The following is a 19,045-nucleotide window of genomic DNA, read 5'->3' as shown; positions in this document are numbered from 1 at the left end:
TCAGTGTTGTGCTGCTGCTATACAGCAGCAGTGCGGGAGAGCTTTTCTTACTAGAAACTGCTGGTAGAAATCTATATGGGTATTATATATATATAGATATACAGATAAAAATGTGTGTGTTAGACTCTTTGCACTTTTGCCACTTCTAGCTTGTATGCTTGTCTCTTCTCGGGGAGAGCGACAGCTCGCTAACCGGTGACGCCCTTGCTTGATTTCAGGGAATTAGTCATCTCATCGAGCGGAAACAGATTTTCTATTAACTGTACAGGAAGATAAAATCAAAAGAATTGAAAGTTTTCATTAAATTGTTGTGTAAATTCTGAGTACAATAAAAATGGATGATCAGGGGCGAAAAGTCATAGTGTGTGACAATGGAACGGGGGTAAGGTTATAACGTGCTTGAAGTGTGTTTCTTGTCACGTTCAGAATCGCATAGAGCAAACAAAATTGCTTTCCACGTATCTCGTTTTTAACCGTTTTCATTTAATTAGCGATTAATATTCGCAGTTCGTCAAATGCGGTTATGCTGGTGCTAATTTTCCAGCTCATATATTTCCTTCGATTGTGGGCCGACCGATTATTAGTGCTGTCAAAAAAATCGGTGATATTGACGTCAAAGTAAGTAGCAGCGTTAATTTTATTTGTAAACACGAATAATATTTCACAAATATTCGATCGTGCAGCGCCAAAAGGAAAAACAATTCGTAATACAAAAATATTAATGAATCCAATTATTCAAGACAAATTTTATAACTCGTATTAATTGAAAACTTGTAATTTCCAGCAAGATTATTGCATTCGCGTAAGTCTCAGCACCAAGTTTGTTTTTTTGAGTGACCAAAAATCCAAACCAAAAGTTGCTAACTTTTTAATTATGCCTTCTGTTTTTGTCCCACTCAAACTTTGTCGTTCGTCTGTTTTGCTTGATTATTTTGGTGACTGCAATATCGTTGGAGAAAATTTCCTTTGTTCAATCGGAGATTTTTTCTGTCGCATTATCATGAGAGAAAAATGTAATTACTCATGGTAATTGTCAAATGTGTTTGTGTGTTTACATTTGCCATCATAGGACGTGCATAACATGCCTGTAAGTTTTCAGAGCATTTATTAACATTCTTGTCCCTTATTACTCGATGAACAATTATGCATTACTATGCATGATACTATGATTTGCTGATGGATGACATTTTAAGAAATAAAAAAATTATTGAACCAAAAGTAATAATCGTGATACCGTGGGGCAAAATTAGTTTGTAATTCTTTTAATTTTTTGTTGTTGTGCTGTTACTATGTCCCTCTATAGAATTATCATCCCAATTGTCTTTCAAAGAAGGATATCCGTTTTATCAAAAATTACTCTAAATGTCATATTAAAAACGTATTTATTGAGATGAAGCTTAAATTCAATTTGAAATTCATTAAAGATCTTTACCAGTCCGCATTAGTCAATGTTTTAATTTTGTTGATGATGTCTTGCTTTGATTGGTTGTTAAGTTTGACTTCAAAGTGCTTGTTGCATTGTTAAAATGAGATATCACATGCAGGACTTGATGGTGGGAGATGAGGCAAGTAAACTACGTTCCATGCTGGAAATCAGCTATCCAATGCGAAATGGGATTGTGAGGTGAGTAGAAGAGAAGTCTCCTTCATTTTTTTCTCTCACCTATGATCATGTTGATAAAATATTATTGTCATTTTGTGAAGGAATTGGGACGATATGTGTCATGTTTGGGATTACACATTTGGAAAAGAAAAAATGAATATTAATCCTCGTGAGTGCAAAATTCTTCTAACAGAACCACCAATGAATCCACGTGCCAACAGAAAAAAAATGATCGAGGTAAAATTTTTCTAGAAAATCAGTTGGCTATCTTTCTAACGTTGAAATGTACACAAAAATATAAAATAATTGTGGATCTTATTGTTCAATTAGGTGATGTTTGAAAAATACGGATTTGCCGGAACTTATGTCGCAATACAAGCAGTTTTAACACTTTATGCCCAAGGATTAATCAGCGGCGTTGTGATAGACTCGGGGGATGGAGTAACTCACATATGTCCTGTTTATGAAGAATATTCTTTGCCCCACCTCACAAGAAGATTGGACATAGCAGGACGCGACATCACCATGTATCTTATCAAACTACTGCTTTTGCGTGGTTATGCTTTCAACCATTCGGCTGATTTCGAAACTGTTCGTATGATGAAAGAAAAACTTTGTTACGTCAGTTACAACATTGAGACTGAGGCAAAATTGTCTCGTGAAACAACAGTACTCGTTGAATCATATACGGTAAGAATTCGTATGTTACGAACGTTTTTTTCCCTAAAAAATCATTGAAGTTTGTTTTTCCCCAAATCAACGTTCCCTTTTGAAAGGCGGAAGGAGTATTTCTTCTGAAATTTCTTTAATAAGAAACGCTTTATTATGCAGCTCCCAGATGGTCGAGTCATCAAAGTAGGTCGTGAAAGATTTACTGCTCCCGAAGCACTGTTTCAACCTCATCTCATCAATGTCGAGGCTCAAGGCATCGCCGAATTGGTTTTTAACACTATACAGTCCGCCGACATCGATATGAGAAGCGAATTGTACAAACATATTGTTCTCAGCGGAGGCAGCACCATGTATCCTGGTTTGCCATCGAGACTCGAACGTGAAATCAAACAATTGTACCTTCAGCGTGTCCTGAAAAACGATGTTTCGAAGCTAGGAGTACGTTTATTTTTAATAAAAATCACGAATTTTCAAGCATTTTTTTTTCAGGGTCAAGCCAAATATTATTAACTAAAAAAAATAATTATTCGCATTTCTGAATCAGATACGAGATATTTACGATGAATTTTCTTTTACTTGGTTATAAAAAATTCTTTCAACATAATATTTGAAAAAATGGTTCAAGAGACTGTAGAAAGCGAGTCTTAAATATTCGATTTTTCTAATTTCAGAAATTCAAAATCAAAATCGAAGATTCACCGAGACGCAAAGACATGGTTTTTATGGGAGGTGCTGTATTGGCCGAGCTCACAAGGAATCGGGATTCGTTTTGGATAATGAGAGAAGAGTACGAAGAGAAGGGGGTAGAAGTGATTGAAAAATTGACTAAGTACGTCGCGAACTGATGAAATTTTACGTCGGTAAAAGAATTTTGATATCTGCACACTTACAACAAAAAGGCGAACACTCGACCATCCACGTGAGAGCGTACTATTCCGAAACGATGAGAGAGACGATAAAATTTCCTCGTTCGAATGCGATCCACGCGTTCGAATCTTAGTTAGGTACTAATGTAGTCACGCCTTACGAGCTCCCATGTAAATACGAACTGAAAATATCCGCGGACGGTTGTCGAAATAAGAGATATTACAATTCAGTCTACGGATTTATTGTTTTTCCTTTCGTACGAGGCTTGACCGAACCTCGAAAAAAAGTAATTTTTCAACGGAATTTGAGCGGTTGGCTTCGGTAGAAATAACGGCTCGAGAGTAATACGAAAGAAAAAAAAGACAAACTTTTATCGTAGCTATTTACTCAATGTATCCAAAACGAGAACAGATAAAAATCGACGAATTCACACGTTGTTACGACTATTTACTCGATTTTTCCCGAGATTGCATTTAAATTTGTTATTACAAAGGTGTAAATAATCCAAAGTCAATAGACAATTTTTTTTACGTTTTTCTGTTCAACAATAGATTCAGAGTTTTAACAAAATTTGTAAAAAAACAAAAAACAAAAAACAAAAGAATAGAAATAAACGAAAAGAAAAAAAGGATGATTTTAAGATGGAATGGACAAAATAATTGTATTTGCGCTGTATTTCAATCATCGCAGAAGAAAGAAGTGAAAAGGTGGAAAACAAAACTTAAATCATGGGTTTAAGCAGATTTCCTCTCGATGGTTTGCATAAACTTCTAACAGTCTTTATTAAATTTCCATTTGTATAAGCAATTCGCATATTCTCAAGCATTTACGATATTCACAGTGCTTATTTTCATCGTCTTCCTCTCATTATATAAATAAAAGTAACAATATAATTTTTATCATCACTATACAGTTTCGCATATATAATTGGCAGAATGTAACGATTCAATAATTCAATGAAGATATTCGTACCTAAATTTGTACAATTGGATTCTCGCGACAGTGTGTTTTATTTTTTAATTATTTTCCCTTCTTTTGTTTATTCAATCGGTTGTGTGTGTGTGTGTGTGTGTGTGTGTGTGTGTGTGTGTGTGTGTGTGTGTGTGTGTGTGTGTGCGTGCGCGCGCGCGCGCGCGTGCGTGTGTGTGTGTGTGTGTGTGTGTGTGTGCAGCACGACAAAACATTGATAATCGCGAAGACATTTAAATGTTACCACATATTTCATAACATCATAAGCGTTATCATGATATTGTGACGATTTTTCATTTTTGCGATCGAATGGATTCGCGTATAATACGTTCATTTATTTTTTAATTTATTTCAAACTGACACCCGTAGAGTGGAGAAAAAAAAATAGCAAGAAATCAATGCGAATGAGACGCAAGATCGGAAAATTTTCACTCCCCTTAAATCTGAAAATGAGAAGAGAAACATAGAAAACACTACATTTCTGTTCTCAATGATCAGTAAAAATGAGCTAATTTTTCGATATTTCGGTGTGTCTGCATTTGGCGTGAGATTGTTTTTTTTTTCTTTGAAGAATGTTCAGTTAAAAAATTCAAAAAATGAAACATGAAGGTATTACATATTCATATTATACGAGAATTAAAAAATGCACGTCGTGCTTTCTCTCCCCCTCTTTCTAACGTTTCACAAGCTCACAGTTCACATTCGCTCAATGATCACCACGTACAATAAAAAGAAAATAATCAATGGTGGGGCTTTCGATTATCGCGTGAATGCAGGTTAGGGAAGTTTAAAAAAATATTTAAATGTAACGTTTTCATATATAGATATATATACGGGTATTTTTTTCACATCTATATATTAAAATTCAATCGGTTTGTCTTTGCACTGGTCAATGCAGTAATTGGTGAAACGTTTCAAAAATTTTGGATACTCGCGTTTGTAGACTGCACGTAAAACGGAAGCGGGCGCCCATCCTCCAGGATTTACTGAAAGATATCACATTTTTCTTATCAATCACAATTCCCCAAGTTTCAGGAAGAGAATGAGTCAAGAATGAGAATTATTCTTACCCACGGAACAGTACGTTATTTTGCACGTTATATCATTACGCTCTATTTTTTCTGGATCTTTTGGTGGATCGATGAAGGTTTGACATACGATGCACACGGTCAGGTACACCCTCACACATTTTCCTGAATTTGCCTGTGAACAAAGACAATAAAAGATTGTTGATTTTGCTTAAACATAGACTGGTTAAAAAAAAAAAAAACTGTCAAACAGTGCTAGGAGACTCAATTTTGTTGTCTCCAAGAATCATCCAAGCTTTCGTGATTTTTATATATTCGTGGCGCCCTTTACGTTAAAAGGCAAACTCGTATATCACCCCCTGTTGAGCAGATTGTCGCGTGACACGCTTATGCTTTGGAAACTAGTGTTGTCATTTGCATGATAACGAAATTGCGGAACGCACTTTAAACTGATACAACGCGCTAAAAACCATTTTAAATAGAACAGAAGCGTTTTATCCATGCGCTGTGTTCGAGGCACAATGCAATTTTAAGGACGATTGATCTTTCATTAGTTGAATAAAAAAACAGCCCAAATCGATTAAAGAAACTCAGTATATCACAGCACGTTTGAAAACATCATATAATGAGAATAAAATAATAGCTGGTTCAGGAATGCAAGTAAAGTAGGTCGCCCGATAATCTTTCATCTTCTGGAGCAACGAATTAATGACTTTTCTAAGAAATCCGATTCCAATTCCCCCGAAATTTTCATTCACGTCATACGTTTTTTCTTCTTTCCAGCGACGTTTTCGAGTGTATAATTGACTCACGGAATGTTTCCAGACATAACAGTCCATCGAATAATGTATGTTCTGTATCTTTCATAATCGCATGTGTTTTCGCATGACGTTAAAGAAGATACGCGGAGTAACACTTGCGAGTTATTCAAAGTTATAAATAGAAGGGATGTTTATGGTAATGATCCGATTAGTGAAATCAGAGCGAAGAAGTGCTTACGGGATAGTCGGCGTGTTCGGTGCTGTGGTTACATACGATCCACAAATCCGAACCGTCCGGATCTTCGGGATCAGGAGAGCTACGCATGTGAGACCAAAAAAGGGCATCCCTTTGGCTCGCCGGCCATATTCGCTTGTGCGTTTGCAAAAATACGAGCGTGTCTTTAGATATCGTCTCGACAACGGTCATATCTTCTAACGTCGCCTCCCAACCGCTCCGATATTCCGGACTAAAAAATATTTGACAAACTTCTCGTCCTGTTACGCCCTTGACCACGTGGCACGCCATCAAAGGATCGACTACCAAACCGTTGCACTCTTCTTCTCGTCTGTACATTCTCATGTCACCGTCCTCTGCAAATAATTGCCAGCCTCCCGCACCTCCGATTCCCAAACGAGCATTGTGCAGCTGCTGCGTCGTCACTTTTTCGATCTAAACCCAGAGATAAAAATGATTCTTTAGAGTATAAATTTCGGCGATTTTTTTATACCAGTTAAACTCATTTTTTTCATAAAAATCGGCGGAAAAATTGAGAAAAAAATATGATGGAACCAAAAACATTTTTTCGTCGTAAGAATTTCGTTGATACCAGTTTTCCCACTTTTTTGAAGATTCTTCATATTCGCAGTAAAAGGAAAGTTAATATCTCATGAATAAAGAACAACACGTAACGAGAATATTTCTCAATCACATAACTGTGTCCGACACACGCACTCAACAAAATCTCCCAGTTTTTTTTTAACATAAAAATGCTGCTGTTGATTCAAAATACTTTTTTTAATTTTTTTACAACACGAGAGTTTCAAAATCGCCTCAAAAAACTCCAGAGATTACAAGAATTGTCAACCAGGATGGAAAATTTTTCTAAATTTCACTGAAATTCAAGAGAAAAGTAATGAGAGATAAATCTAAATAGGCAATCCACAAAAGAGAAATATTGTGATAATGAGAATTTTCTTTTTCAATTTTTAACACTAAGAAAACAACGTCGTACGAATAATGATTATACAGACCTCAGGCCATAATCGGTGGGACACAGCATGCCCAGCAGGACTTCTAGGAATTGCAACAGCTTTCTGTTTCAAGCGATCTCTCAGCTGATTATCCTCGTCGATTTTGTCCAGTCCAGTTTCCACGGCGTCGTAAAACTCCTCGTCGCAGAGTGCACTGTGAGGACCTTCCTTAGAAATGATGAAAAGCATGTTGAAATTCATTGTAATGTGAAAAATTGTAAAAATTTATAACCTGCAGGGATCGTGGAAATTTTACAAAAATTAATGAATCGCGTGAATTTGATGTTGAATTATTTGATTTGATTAACTTTTAATTTATTAACTCAAAAAAAAAATGAAATTGACTTAGTAATTGATCCGAGTGCTGGTTCATCATAGAAGAGTTGGGCAGTAAATTTGTGATAAGATAATGATTTTTTTCGTTTCCTTTGGTGTGACTCACTCGAAATAACTTTGTTCTCATTCGTAATTTTCCCATTTTTTCGTGGCTATTGATACTATTATTAAAATAAACAGAAAAAAATAAAACTTATTTCTCGATGAGGTTTTTCGAACGCGTTTAAGCCGTCGACCGTTCTACGTCGATACTCTGAGCCAAACTAGATTGTCAGACTCTCTTTCGATACGCGGTTACTCATCGAGACGGTCTCTACAAAAATTGCGTAAGCGTATAATTCATCGAACTTTTCATTTCCCCCGATCGCGTTGACGCAGTATTCGAACGAACGTGATGCCCGATCGTTTTGGCACCGACTGCGTTGATAATAATGTTTATGTTCGTGCTTTTCCCTCAATTTTTAATTCGCGTGAAACATTTAATCGTTAAGATTATTTCAAGAAACTCGTCAACAATTATAACGAATCGTACCCCAACGTTTAATATTCGTGCCGCAATAAATTATTTTCGGTTAAAAATATAACTTCCAAAAAACTCCTGTCTCCGATACGATCGAAGACGCTGTCATAATACTCATTTTTTCTCAACAATTGACACTCGATATCGATAACTAAAAGCAACGTCAAGTTGAGGGTTTTTATTTGAATTATTCGAAAAATAAATGATAAAAATTTGCATTATTTTCCCTTTGACTTTTTCTTAGCGAAATGAATTTTGTAGTCGTGTTAAAAACTGTTCAGCCACGATAATTGGTCGGGTTGAAGATTGAATGGGCTTAATTATATAAAACATGGAAGAAATGAGGTAGAAGCGACGAAGGCAATGAGCACAAAGATTTTGTAACTCACGTGCTGTGTACGGATTCGTTACATAACATGATTTTGTAGTCAGGTTGTATAGTCCGTAAAATAGTTGAATATAAATTTATCGCGGCAAGCCTAAAAACCTCGTATTATGATTTGTTCAATTTCTTTTTTCTCTCTCCATTTGGTTCTGGCAAGGTCGCGTGAACGAAATTCCCCTGGTAATAGATGACGAAACGAAAAAAAAAAACGATTGGGAAATAATGGCGCGGGAGAAAGGGGCGAGCGAGCCTATTCGGTCAAGGGCAATGGAAATTTCACGACTGAGAAACACGCCGAGCAGAGAAAGAGAAGGGGCACCAGAGAATTTAAAAAACATCGGTATAGACCCGGTACCTCATAGTCCGGGCCACCGTGAATGTGAACTCTCGGTCTCGTTGTATCGCCACGACTAATAGCCATTTGTTCCTTGAGTGCTTTGCAAAGTTCTTGCATTTTACGCTTTTTTTCCGCCTCCTTTTCCCATTTACGACGCCAAGAATCTTCCATTTGTGACATTAGTTCGACGCAGTGTTGCAGCGTCGCCAGTACACCCTCGCTCGTCGCCTTAAAAGTTATGGCTTCGCCCTTGAAATCCACTGATTGTACGATCGGATCGAGACTCTGATCGATCGTAGTTTCTGCCGAAAAATAAAACAAAAGAAATATTAAAAACTCGCAGTTAGTGAAGACACGCCTTGATTTAATTATTCTTCTCATAGAGCATTGGCATAATTGTTATGAAAGAAAAAAACCGTGCTCAAGATTCTATAGAGAAATATACATATGTTTGCATGTATTTAGAAGCTGACCTCGAAACTTTTCAAGCGTAATATCGATCCAGGCTAATGAAACATCAAAAATTCATGATTCATCCAACACGAGACTCGTTCTCATCATACTTTCAATTTTACTCGTCGTTTCTATAATTTAGTTAGCGATGTTTTGTAATCACGAACTCAGATTTTCAAAATCTGCTGGTTTTTAAATTTTCTATCTTACGATCTTAATAAGAAATTATTTCGGAATTAAAGTATTTTTGTAGAAATATTTTTCTTACCTCGGGACGGCAAACTTCTCGCATTTTCCGCGCACTGATCAAAATATTTTTGCAACGAATCGACTTGTTGCGTCAAAATATCCTTAAAAGTCTCTAATTCGGCCAGCTTCTCTTTGAGCCCGCGAGTACCGCGTTTACTGAAACTTCCCGCGCTCGCTGTCGATTGTGTACTCGAAATCAGGGACACCGCACTTCCATGACGTTTCAGACTGTTTTCGCTTCCATATCCGGATTCGGCCTGCCATTAACAGAACATTCAAATTTTTTAATATAAAAGTTTGAAAAGATTCGAATATCATTTTTTCCATTTTGGAAATTCTCACTTTGTCAACCAATCTTCCACATTCGCCCCTTAATATGAACAAACTTAAAAAAATATATTTTTGGAAACCTTTCGGCATTTCCTTTTGAAATGTTTCAAATTAAAAAAAAAGAATCAATGTCTGGACGTTTCTTTTCAACATGTCAAGTGACTCTGATAGCCGAAATGAGAGACAACGTTGTTAGAATCAATCTTCATATTTACCTTGTATGATTTCAAAACATCAACCCAGCGCTGCTTTTCCTCTGGAGAGTTTGCCCTCAAGTACCAAACTAAACCATCGTTTACAGAAACGTCAAATCTACATTCGTCGAACTCGTGACCCTAAATCGCATGGAGATTGTAAAAGGTCATTTCAATTAATTAAAAAAAATATTGGTATAAAAAATTACCGACTATTGTTTATAATTTGGGTACAATCTGACTTGTTACGATTGAAGATTCGGTTTAAATGAGCACATAAAGAAGTAGAAACATAAATGGAATTGAATTCATTCATTTTTTCATTTAAAAAAAAAAAATAGATATTTTAAAATTATAAATCGATAAAAACTTATAGAAAAATAAAAAAAAAAAATTACAGCTCCTTTGTAATTCCCAATTGCACAATAGACTTTTGGAAGTTCACAAATATTTTATAACACTTTGTAAAGCACATCAAATCTTTAGTTTGTTTTCATTGATTCAATTTGTTTTGCGGCTTTAATTAATACCTTAATGTCAGCTTTATAAAGGCTGATAGAGCCTCGACAGCCAAAACCACTGTCCTGCTCAGATTTGTAATAGGACAGGGTACCATCTTTGAGGACAATGAACCTCGTTTGCCAGCCATGTATGTAGTTTGTCCACTTGGAAAGTGTACCCTGAAGCTCCGGAACTATAGCTCCATCTGAGCCGTCATCATCCATGTCATCATTGTCGGCGCCAATTTCTGGTGATTCAGTTTCTTCTATGTTTAGCATTGTAATGTCTGTGGGATCAGTTGTCATTTCAAATGGTAGAGGTAAAAAAAAAACAAAGAGGATTGGTGTTCCAGCAACTCATAGAGCGTCAAATGAGGTGAATCATAATGATGGATCGTCTTATTTTGCTGCAGACAAAAAACAGTTTAAATTCATCAAACAATGAAAAAAAAAACCAATATGTTTGAATACACTCAAAACACGGCATAACCTAAAATTGTATATTTTCTGTATGAAACTCAAGTTCATTTGAGTGAAAAAGAAAAAAGTGGAAATTGAGCAATCTCTAAAAAATAATAAATACGTGCGAACGAAAAAAGAAAAAAGATAGTAAAAATAGCTTCACCTTTCTGCTCCGTAAGCTTGTGCTTTATTCGTTGTTAATGACGAATGACTGTTATTTTTGTCTTCTTTTTTATCCTTCTCATTTAATGACTGTTGTCATAATGCAATAGATTGTTTTCGCTCACGATATTCACTCGAATACAAAATTTCATAATAATTGACACTACATGTAGGCGAATGAATTTTCGATCGAAAACTCGAAAGGAATAAAGCTACAAACACTCCGAAAAGGCGATTCGCGCATTAGTTTCAATTTTTATCAATGACAAATAATTTTTTTTTTCGGTTATCACTTTTTTGTTTTACGGTCGATCGCCTGCGTAGCTTCGGCACACGATAATTGACACTGTACCCGTCTACTGTACTCAATTATCATCATCGAGATAATTCTGAAATGTTGTGAAACCGGATTCTCATGAAACGATACGCGTTTTAAGGCGAACCGCGGGTCACGTGACTCACGAGCACCACCAACACCAACGATTTCGAGTGCGAGTGGCGGGCCACGGACGTACTCGAGTGAAAAAAAAACTGCGTTTTTCTTCAGAAGTCGTCGTCGGGGCTTTCATTCCCGAGCAACCAATCGTTAATAAAGTGCATATTGAAGCTTCAGCGCCTCGCGTGTTTTTCAAACAGAGATGGCCTTCAGATTAATACCATTTTTAAAAATACATATTCCGTTATGTCCGCAATTCATCGATATTTTTACGAGCTGCAATTTCATCGGATAATATTTTAAGAACTGCAGATCGATTTTTCAAGGAGCAAGAAAAAATAAGAAATCAATTCTATTCCATATTGTATTGCAATGAATTTTTTACAATTACGATTAAATCAGAATAAAATGGAAAAAATCAAACCAATTATTTTGAACGCTGATTGAAATATTTGGAAAATCAATTTAACATTGTTTGTCTATATCAATAAGAAGTGGAGGTTTTTTAATAAAAAATTTTACTCCATTGAGAGAAGCGTAATTTTTTTTTCAGTTTCACTTGTCTTCACACAGATTTACAGTAAGTTTGTACAAAATATAGAGGCTTAAATCGATAATAACTTATTGTTAAAGAGCCTGTTGCAGTATTTGTTCAGCAAACCAGCCTGTATGAAATATAACGCCCAGCTGTTTCCGATGGTCGAATAATCTTGACAACTTGACCTCGCTTGAGGCCAAAATATCTGGCGACTGGATCACCCGCTTGAATTCGCATCAATTGATTCTCCTTGAGCTTGTATCTTGTGAGCAGCTCCTCTTTTTCATCAGGCGTTAGAACAATGTGTTCTGGTACCAATTCATGCTCCGTTATGTTGATCAATAATTCAGATTCAAGAAATTGTTCTAGTATATACTTTGGTGCCATGTCAACTAAAGATTGTTTGGCGGATGGCGTCATACCCTGTTGGACTACAATTATCGCCCTGTAACACAATTCACAATAAAAAATTTGTCATTTTCTAATGGTAGTAAGACTTTAAATATATCCAGAAACAAAACAGATCCGCAGAAAATGCATGCAATTAATTTCATCTCAATGTTGTTGCAAACCAGCGGATAAAATAAAATTTTTGCTTCTCAAAAGACTGGAAAAAAATGAACAGTGAAATAAAAAGATGCAATCGAAAATTCATAATGTTGTCCCTCAACTGGTAGTCCTATGAATCTTATGGAATTGAGCGATGTTTCAAAAAGTAGTACCTGTGGATTTTTTCTTCCTGCATACGTTGACAATAGGTTTTAATGGTTTTAATTCCAATTTTTGGCTCGTCAGGGAAAAACACGAACAGCTGGTCCGTAGGATCGTCATTATGAGCAACCAGGACAATAAGATCACTCCGTGCTGGCCGCTTTTCGCTGGGTTTGTCGCCAAATTGTTCTTTAAATTGTTCCAATGTTTGATCCAATTCATCTTGTGTCACGAGATAACCTCGATCGTGACAGAGCTGCATCACCGTCTTTCTAATTCTCCAGAGTTTATAAGTTTCCGCCTCGTCATCCATTGCAAATGAAATTTGAAAAATCTACTTTGAGACACGTGCAAAAAAGCTGCGTTTTTCCTTCGATTTCAACTACAACAATAAACAAACACGAAAAAAACAACCACACGCTTCCCGGGTTTTCTCGCGTTTCGAGTTTTCGTATTGCCAGTTGCTTCAACATGAAATAAACGTGAACAAGATCGGCAAACTGGAACCTAAAATCCCTGTCGCCCTCTATTAAGTTCTTGTGATATTAAAGACTTAAAATCTACATACGCAAAAAAAAGAGAAGGCGCATAAAAGAATTCCCGCCAACTCCATCGCAAAACGCGCAAAACTCACTGTACTGTACATATAGAACTGATCGTATAGAAGAATAATTGACCGATTTTTCTTCGAGCGTTAATCTAGAGTCGCGGCAGCGGCGTTAATCTAGATTATTTATTTTATGTTATGTATGTTATGACGACTTGCTCTTTACCGGTGCGATAGCGTTTCCAATTGTTTTCGAAAATTTTTAAAATTTGTTTTTGTTTTATTTATAATTCAGAGTGCTATCACCGTTTTTGGGTAGACATGATGGTCGAAACAATCGTAAATACTTGGCAAACCAAAAATGGTTGACCAAGAATATAGGAGTAGTGGAAAAACTGCAGTGTTGAAATCCTTGTTTATTATGTAAAATTTCCTCTGAAATTGTAATAAAAAAAGAAAAAGGGAAAATATTTGTAAAACAAAAATCAATCGCGCATACTTGTAGAACTCTTCGAATTTTAGGTATTATTCCGTGATTCGTTATAGTCGATGGAAAATAAGATTTTCAGTGGGATTGAGAAAAAAAAAGCATTTTCTACTGTTCCTGTGCGAGTTTTTTCCGCGCGCGCCTCGTCCGCGTATACGACTGCCCTCTGCAATTTTTCTCAGGTTAGATTATTCGTGCGGTAGTACGGCGGGGGGTTGGTGTTCTGCTTGCTGGGAAAACGAGAGCCTGGAATTTTTTTTCTCTGTGCTTCGACAAGAAAATAAAAAAACGTTGATAATAAAATCGAGTCGAAATTTAAACGAGAAATAGAGAGAATTTTCAGAAAGAAAAAGCAACAAGAGTCTCGTCAGTTTGTCGGGGGCTGAGTGAAGGCTTTTGTGGAATAAGGGGAAATGGATGGTGGCAAAGTGGACGACGACAGTCCGCGAGGCGGCATCAACGATGGCGATTGGATATGCCCCGACTCCCAGTGCGTAAACTCTTTAAACACCCACATTCGTACACAAACATTTTTTGTTTGGTTTTCTTCTCTTTGTTGTTTCTTCACGTCCATCGATTACCGACCGAAGTTTCGAATTGACCAGATTCGCTAATTTTTTTTCCTTCAACAAAACAACAATCTCGAACATAGTTGATTTTCAATCCTTTTCCTTCCTCATAAACATTAACAAGCATGAGCAATAATGACACACGATCGTTACAACTGTTTAATTATGGATTGCTGTACGAAAATCTGGAGTTAGAGTCTCTTGAAATCGAAGTTGGTTCTTTTGCCCTAATCATGTTGAAAATGCAACTCTCCGTTTACTTTATAAAAGCCTGGATGTACAGTACAGAATATCACATGAGTCTTACTTACCAGCATGCCATGCTGTAAAAATGTAAAGTTTGTTAAGTAATCAAAAAATATTTAAAATGAACATAAATTCTAAATGAAATTTTTCATAGGTTTCTTTGTAATTGAGAGTTACAAAACGAAATGTTTTCTACAGTTCCAGAGCCGTTGCAGTAAAAGTTAAATTCCCATCATTCCGTTAGAAATACACTAAAAATGATAAAATCTTGAATAAGAGAATAATTAAAAAACTGCATGGGAGGGTCCAGTCATAGTTTGGTCAATAATTTCATAGCAACACCCACTGAATTGAATAAAATGTTTTGCCAAACCCCTTTGACAACTGACTCAATAAACATATTTTTGTCTCCTGGCTAACAAAAATTCCAGAAATCATAATTCTAATCATTACAGATGTGGCAATGTAAACTTTGCAAGACGAAATTCCTGTAACCGTTGCGGCAAAGGTAAACAAAAAGTTTGCTCCTTTAATTTTTCCGAGCACATGTTATCGTGAGAAATGTTCTCATGGGTGGATTTTGCTTGAGCGCAGATAGAGGAGAATGTCCAAAGAAGAAAAAACTGGGTCAAGAGATTGGTAAAGTTGCGGCTGAGAAGAGCAGAGGGTTGTTCAGGTAAATAAATTTTAAAAGCTGCATCTGTTCACTCTTTAACCCCTAACTGCCAGCAGAGCAAAAAAATGGGAATTGTATATTTGACTTTAATCAGCTGATTACCTTGTGTTTTATTGGATTCAAAACTGCGTGTTGGGTAGCTGCAAAAGTAATGTTGATACGAACGATAATTGGAAAATTTTTATTTGATTGACAGTGCGGACGACTGGCAATGTAGCAAGTGTGGCAACGTGAATTGGGCTCGTCGCCAGCAATGTAACATGTGTAATGCACCAAAATTTGGGGAAGTGGAGGAGCGGACTGGATACGGAGGTGGTTACAATGATCGTGGAGTCGTCGAGTACAAAGAGAGACGCGATGAGGAAGATGACGAGTACGACGAGTTCGGTAGGCGCAAAAAACGACGTAAAATGGAAAACCGTTCGGACGATGACTCCAAAGATTCTAGATATAACAGCCCGCCACGTAGTAAATCTAAGGAAATTGTCGACGAGAAAATAACGAGTGTAGAAGTGCATCAATCTCGGAGCGAACCAGAAGAAAATGTAATTTTTCTCTTCGCATTGTCTGTTCTATTTGCTCATCATATTTTTAATTAAAACAAAAACCGATAAATATGTTAAGGAATTCGAAGATGAGGAGGAAGACGACGAAGAGGAAGATGATGATGGTGATTTGTCCAAGTATGACCTTAGCGAGTGGGACGACTTTGTTCCAGCTAAAAAAGGGTAAATTAATCAAATAATATTTTTCTCTCAGCTGGTCATCTCTCATTCCACTAAACATTCTATTAACCTCGGTATTTTGTTTTAGATCGAATGGCAATGCGGTATCAGAGAGCGAACGGTCAAGGTAAAGAAACTATTTATATATATGCAATCGGAAAGAAATTTGAGAGAAAAATCTCTCAACCAGAATGCCATAAAGGACTTTTCCGAACTGATTGTATTTCAAGTCATGAAAAAATATGAACGAACGACACGTTGAAAATTGTGGGCACGCTTTCTAGCGTAGTTTTTGTCTAAATACCTGAACAGATGAATCTATTCGAATTTTGACGCGTCGTTCAGGTATTTGTATTCAAAAAAATATAGAGCATTGAAATCTGTTGCAGAAACGGCGACAAATGGCGAGACTCGGGCACGTCGGGCCAGTGAGACTGCACGATAGGCACGGGGACAGGTTTGGCTCGGGTTTAATGTGCCAAAAAATTCGTTGTGATAATGAGTCAGCCTATCTGTTAATTACAGATGACCGAAGAAAAGGCGTGATGTCGCGTCTGTACATCACAGCTCAAGAGAAATGAAGAAAATGAAAACAATCAAGAGAAAAACACGAGTAGCCAAGCAAAGTTACGCAACATAAGTAAAGTTACTTAGCCGAAGCTTGAATCTCGACGAGTCCATGAGATTGAAAAGAAAAATTCAACGATGCAAAAAACTTTGTGTCTGGAGCCAATGAAATTCTACGATAAATGAGAGCACGTTGGACGAAAACGGAAGAAAAAAATAATAACGATTATAACGTCATCCGTTAAAGTTATAATTGGCGATGAATTCGAGAGCAAATAGCGATTCAACGATATTTTACATACACTTTTTTAGCCAAAATGTTCATTTAAGGATTTTATCAGTCGGCGATTCGACAAAAATCAGACGAAAATTTACACGCGTTAGGAAAAATCGACAAATTCTATTTCATGCGATGAATACGCGAATTGTTCGATTATTTGTTGAACACAGTTTTTTACAACTTTTTGGCACTACTATTACCCAAAATGATAAATTACATCTCAAAGATGAATGTTGAGCGTTTTTTCAACGATTTTAACGGAATCGTTGGGTGATAAAATCCAGATTAAAAAAAAAGGAACTTTGGCTCTGATCGTATTTGTATTCGGCACTTCGATGGGAGAAAACGTTTTTTCGCCCCCCCACCTTCCTGCTACTGTAATTAAAAAAACACTCGGGGTAACCCAATTCCTTTTGTAGATATCGAGTTCTATTATCCGTGAGAAATACTATAAAAATTTTTGGGAGTTCAATTTTCCCAATACTTATTCCCTCGCTCCTTCGCTACGTCGATATTAACCTCTCAGCCATGAGAACCCAATGAAGTTTCCGTACGAAACATAGACGCGAAATGCTTTAGTATTTGAGGAAAAAAGCAAAAAAGATAAAAAACAATCAGAGCTTTGCTTATCGTAGAAAGTCGTCACAGTAATTCGAACCGATTTTTCTCTGATTCTTCTTCGAACCCATGGGGAATAGCGTCAAAAATATCATCCTTCGAACGAGTTTTTTTGACTCGACAACGAGAATAGACGAAGAATACTGTAACAACTACAAAAACAAACAAAATTCATCGTTGATTTTTGAATGGTTTCAAACTCATTTAACAATCGATCGCGCAGTATTCTTTACAAAGACGCTTCCCGCCACAAGAAAGAAGAAAAGCGAACAATGAGCAAGCAGAAAACTGAGTTTTTTCTCGAATTCGAGACGAGGAAACACTGTACATTTTTTTCTCGATAAAAATAATGTCATCGCACTATGAAACGTTATACACAAATTCCTTAAGAAAAAAAAACGAAAGCTCCATCAAGGAGTACATATATCGTACTGATTTTCTTGTAAATATCTTTATTTTATTTTTCATTTATAATAAAAATCATTCGTCAACAACATAATTGTTCTTAGTCAATTATTTTTTTCTTGTTTTTTTTTTCTTGTTTTTTGTTTACTTATACCATTATGCGCTAGGTGAGGTCATGATTATGCACAAAGTTGGTCACGAAGGAGGATTTCAGGAAAGGAGGATAATATAAGGAGAATTATGTTGCATCAGGCGTTTCGTGTCAATGTGTATGTATGTAAGTGTACTTGTAAGTGTTTATGTAAGTATGTGTAATATGTATGTTATATATATTTATATATATATATATATTTATATATATCGTATATATGTACAGTTATGAATTTGAGCTTGCTTGACTGCATTCAGTATTTTCATTTTTACTTTTTAATGATAAAGGAAGGATGAATCGGCCTGACCAATGCGGCAACGGCCTTTTTTCTTTTACACGAATAACATTCGTTCGAGATTTTTTTCGCCGTAACAATTTTCAGCGCACGATGCTCTCAATTTCTCTTTTTTCTCGACCACCTCCCCTCACCTATCTCTCTCTCTCTCTCTCTCTCTTTCTCGTTCTCCCTCTTCCTCCGTTTCTCTTACCCTCTCTCAATGTCTGGCGAACAACAAAGCACCCGACGCGATTCTCCACGAACGAGTTCGAGTTTTTATTTTCAATTTATTTTTCGTTCCCCTCGAAACCTCTGGAAATATTTCAACAAACGATGAGGATAATGGAAAAAAAAATAAAAATAAAAATAAAGAAAAAGAACAACATCGAAATAACCGAACGATTCGCTACGAAATGAAAAGCCAGATTTTATACGAGTATTTACAGCATCACTTTGGCAGACATTTTCATGGGTCATCGTGGAACCTCACGGAATTTACAGAACGCTCTCTGAGAGAAGAAGAGCCGAGGAGAGCGAGAGAGAGAGAAAGAAAGCGAGGCGAATAATCGCTGAAAGCTTCGCCGGATTTCTCGAATTCGCCTTTTTTTTCGTGTTCACTTCGGGCTATGCTAATTCGGGAGACAATCTCCGCTTGCACGTCTGCTTAAGGAAGAACCGAACGATATCTCGAGATAATCGAAGGAACATGCCGAAATTTGTCGCGAAAAAAGAA

General features: G+C 36.5%; 5 protein-coding genes across 11 annotated transcripts in view; 2 read left to right on the top strand and 3 right to left on the bottom strand.

Moving 5' to 3' along the window:
• The first annotated feature begins 141 nt into the window (after positions 1 to 141).
• Arp2 (Actin-related protein 2) lies at positions 142 to 4,119 on the top strand. Of its 3 annotated transcripts, none has more exons than XM_043423835.1 (8): positions 142 to 382; positions 508 to 618; positions 1,070 to 1,087; positions 1,545 to 1,624; positions 1,705 to 1,840; positions 1,934 to 2,293; positions 2,435 to 2,713; positions 2,947 to 4,119. In XM_043423835.1, the coding sequence occupies exons 1-8, from the start codon at positions 335 to 337 to the stop codon at positions 3,118 to 3,120; spliced, it is 1,206 nt and encodes a 401-aa protein (XP_043279770.1). In that variant the 5' UTR covers positions 142 to 334; the 3' UTR covers positions 3,121 to 4,119. The 3 variants fall into 3 exon arrangements, with proteins under 3 accessions (XP_043279770.1, XP_043279769.1, XP_043279771.1); XM_043423834.1 differs by lacking the exon at positions 1,070 to 1,087 and adding an exon at positions 785 to 802; XM_043423836.1 differs by lacking the exon at positions 1,070 to 1,087.
• cert (ceramide transfer protein) lies at positions 3,900 to 11,479 on the bottom strand. Its single transcript, XM_043423827.1, has 9 exons — positions 11,081 to 11,479; positions 10,486 to 10,862; positions 9,977 to 10,096; positions 9,451 to 9,688; positions 8,748 to 9,031; positions 7,152 to 7,319; positions 6,139 to 6,570; positions 5,182 to 5,314; positions 3,900 to 5,097 (listed from the first exon to the last, which is right to left on the bottom strand). The coding sequence occupies exons 2-9, from the start codon at positions 10,759 to 10,761 to the stop codon at positions 4,970 to 4,972; spliced, it is 1,779 nt and encodes a 592-aa protein (XP_043279762.1). The 5' UTR covers positions 10,762 to 10,862; positions 11,081 to 11,479; the 3' UTR covers positions 3,900 to 4,969.
• Positions 11,480 to 12,041: 562 nt separating this feature from the next.
• On the bottom strand, positions 12,042 to 13,248 carry Rpb5 (DNA-directed RNA polymerases I, II, and III subunit Rpb5). The gene is made up of 2 exons (XM_043423842.1): positions 12,776 to 13,248; positions 12,042 to 12,498 (listed from the first exon to the last, which is right to left on the bottom strand). Exons 1-2 carry the CDS (start codon positions 13,075 to 13,077, stop codon positions 12,168 to 12,170), a joined length of 633 nt encoding a protein of 210 aa, XP_043279777.1. The 5' UTR covers positions 13,078 to 13,248; the 3' UTR covers positions 12,042 to 12,167.
• Positions 13,249 to 13,898: 650 nt separating this feature from the next.
• On the top strand, positions 13,899 to 17,973 carry LOC122413469 (zinc finger Ran-binding domain-containing protein 2). Of its 2 annotated transcripts, XM_043423841.1 has the most exons (8): positions 13,901 to 14,288; positions 15,069 to 15,121; positions 15,208 to 15,289; positions 15,486 to 15,834; positions 15,914 to 16,017; positions 16,103 to 16,141; positions 16,404 to 16,471; positions 16,540 to 17,973. In XM_043423841.1, exons 1-7 carry the CDS (start codon positions 14,212 to 14,214, stop codon positions 16,444 to 16,446), a joined length of 747 nt encoding a protein of 248 aa, XP_043279776.1. In that variant the 5' UTR covers positions 13,901 to 14,211; the 3' UTR covers positions 16,447 to 16,471; positions 16,540 to 17,973. The 2 variants fall into 2 exon arrangements, with proteins under 2 accessions (XP_043279775.1, XP_043279776.1); XM_043423840.1 differs by having other exon boundaries at positions 13,899 to 14,288; positions 16,404 to 17,973.
• The window catches only part of lgs (legless), a 10,595-nt gene continuing 9,464 nt past the window's right edge, over positions 17,915 to 19,045 (bottom strand). For all 4 annotated transcript variants that reach the window (XM_043423821.1, XM_043423822.1, XM_043423824.1 and 1 more), the window contains one exon: positions 17,915 to 19,045. This exon is cut by the window's right edge and continues 2,606 nt beyond it. The gene's annotated coding sequence lies outside the window, so the exon portion shown is untranslated.

This window comes from Venturia canescens, chromosome 7 (assembly GCF_019457755.1).
Source record: "Venturia canescens isolate UGA chromosome 7, ASM1945775v1, whole genome shotgun sequence".
Lineage (NCBI taxonomy): Eukaryota > Metazoa > Arthropoda > Insecta > Hymenoptera > Ichneumonidae > Venturia > Venturia canescens.
This window is presented reverse-complemented; position numbering and strand designations above follow the sequence as displayed.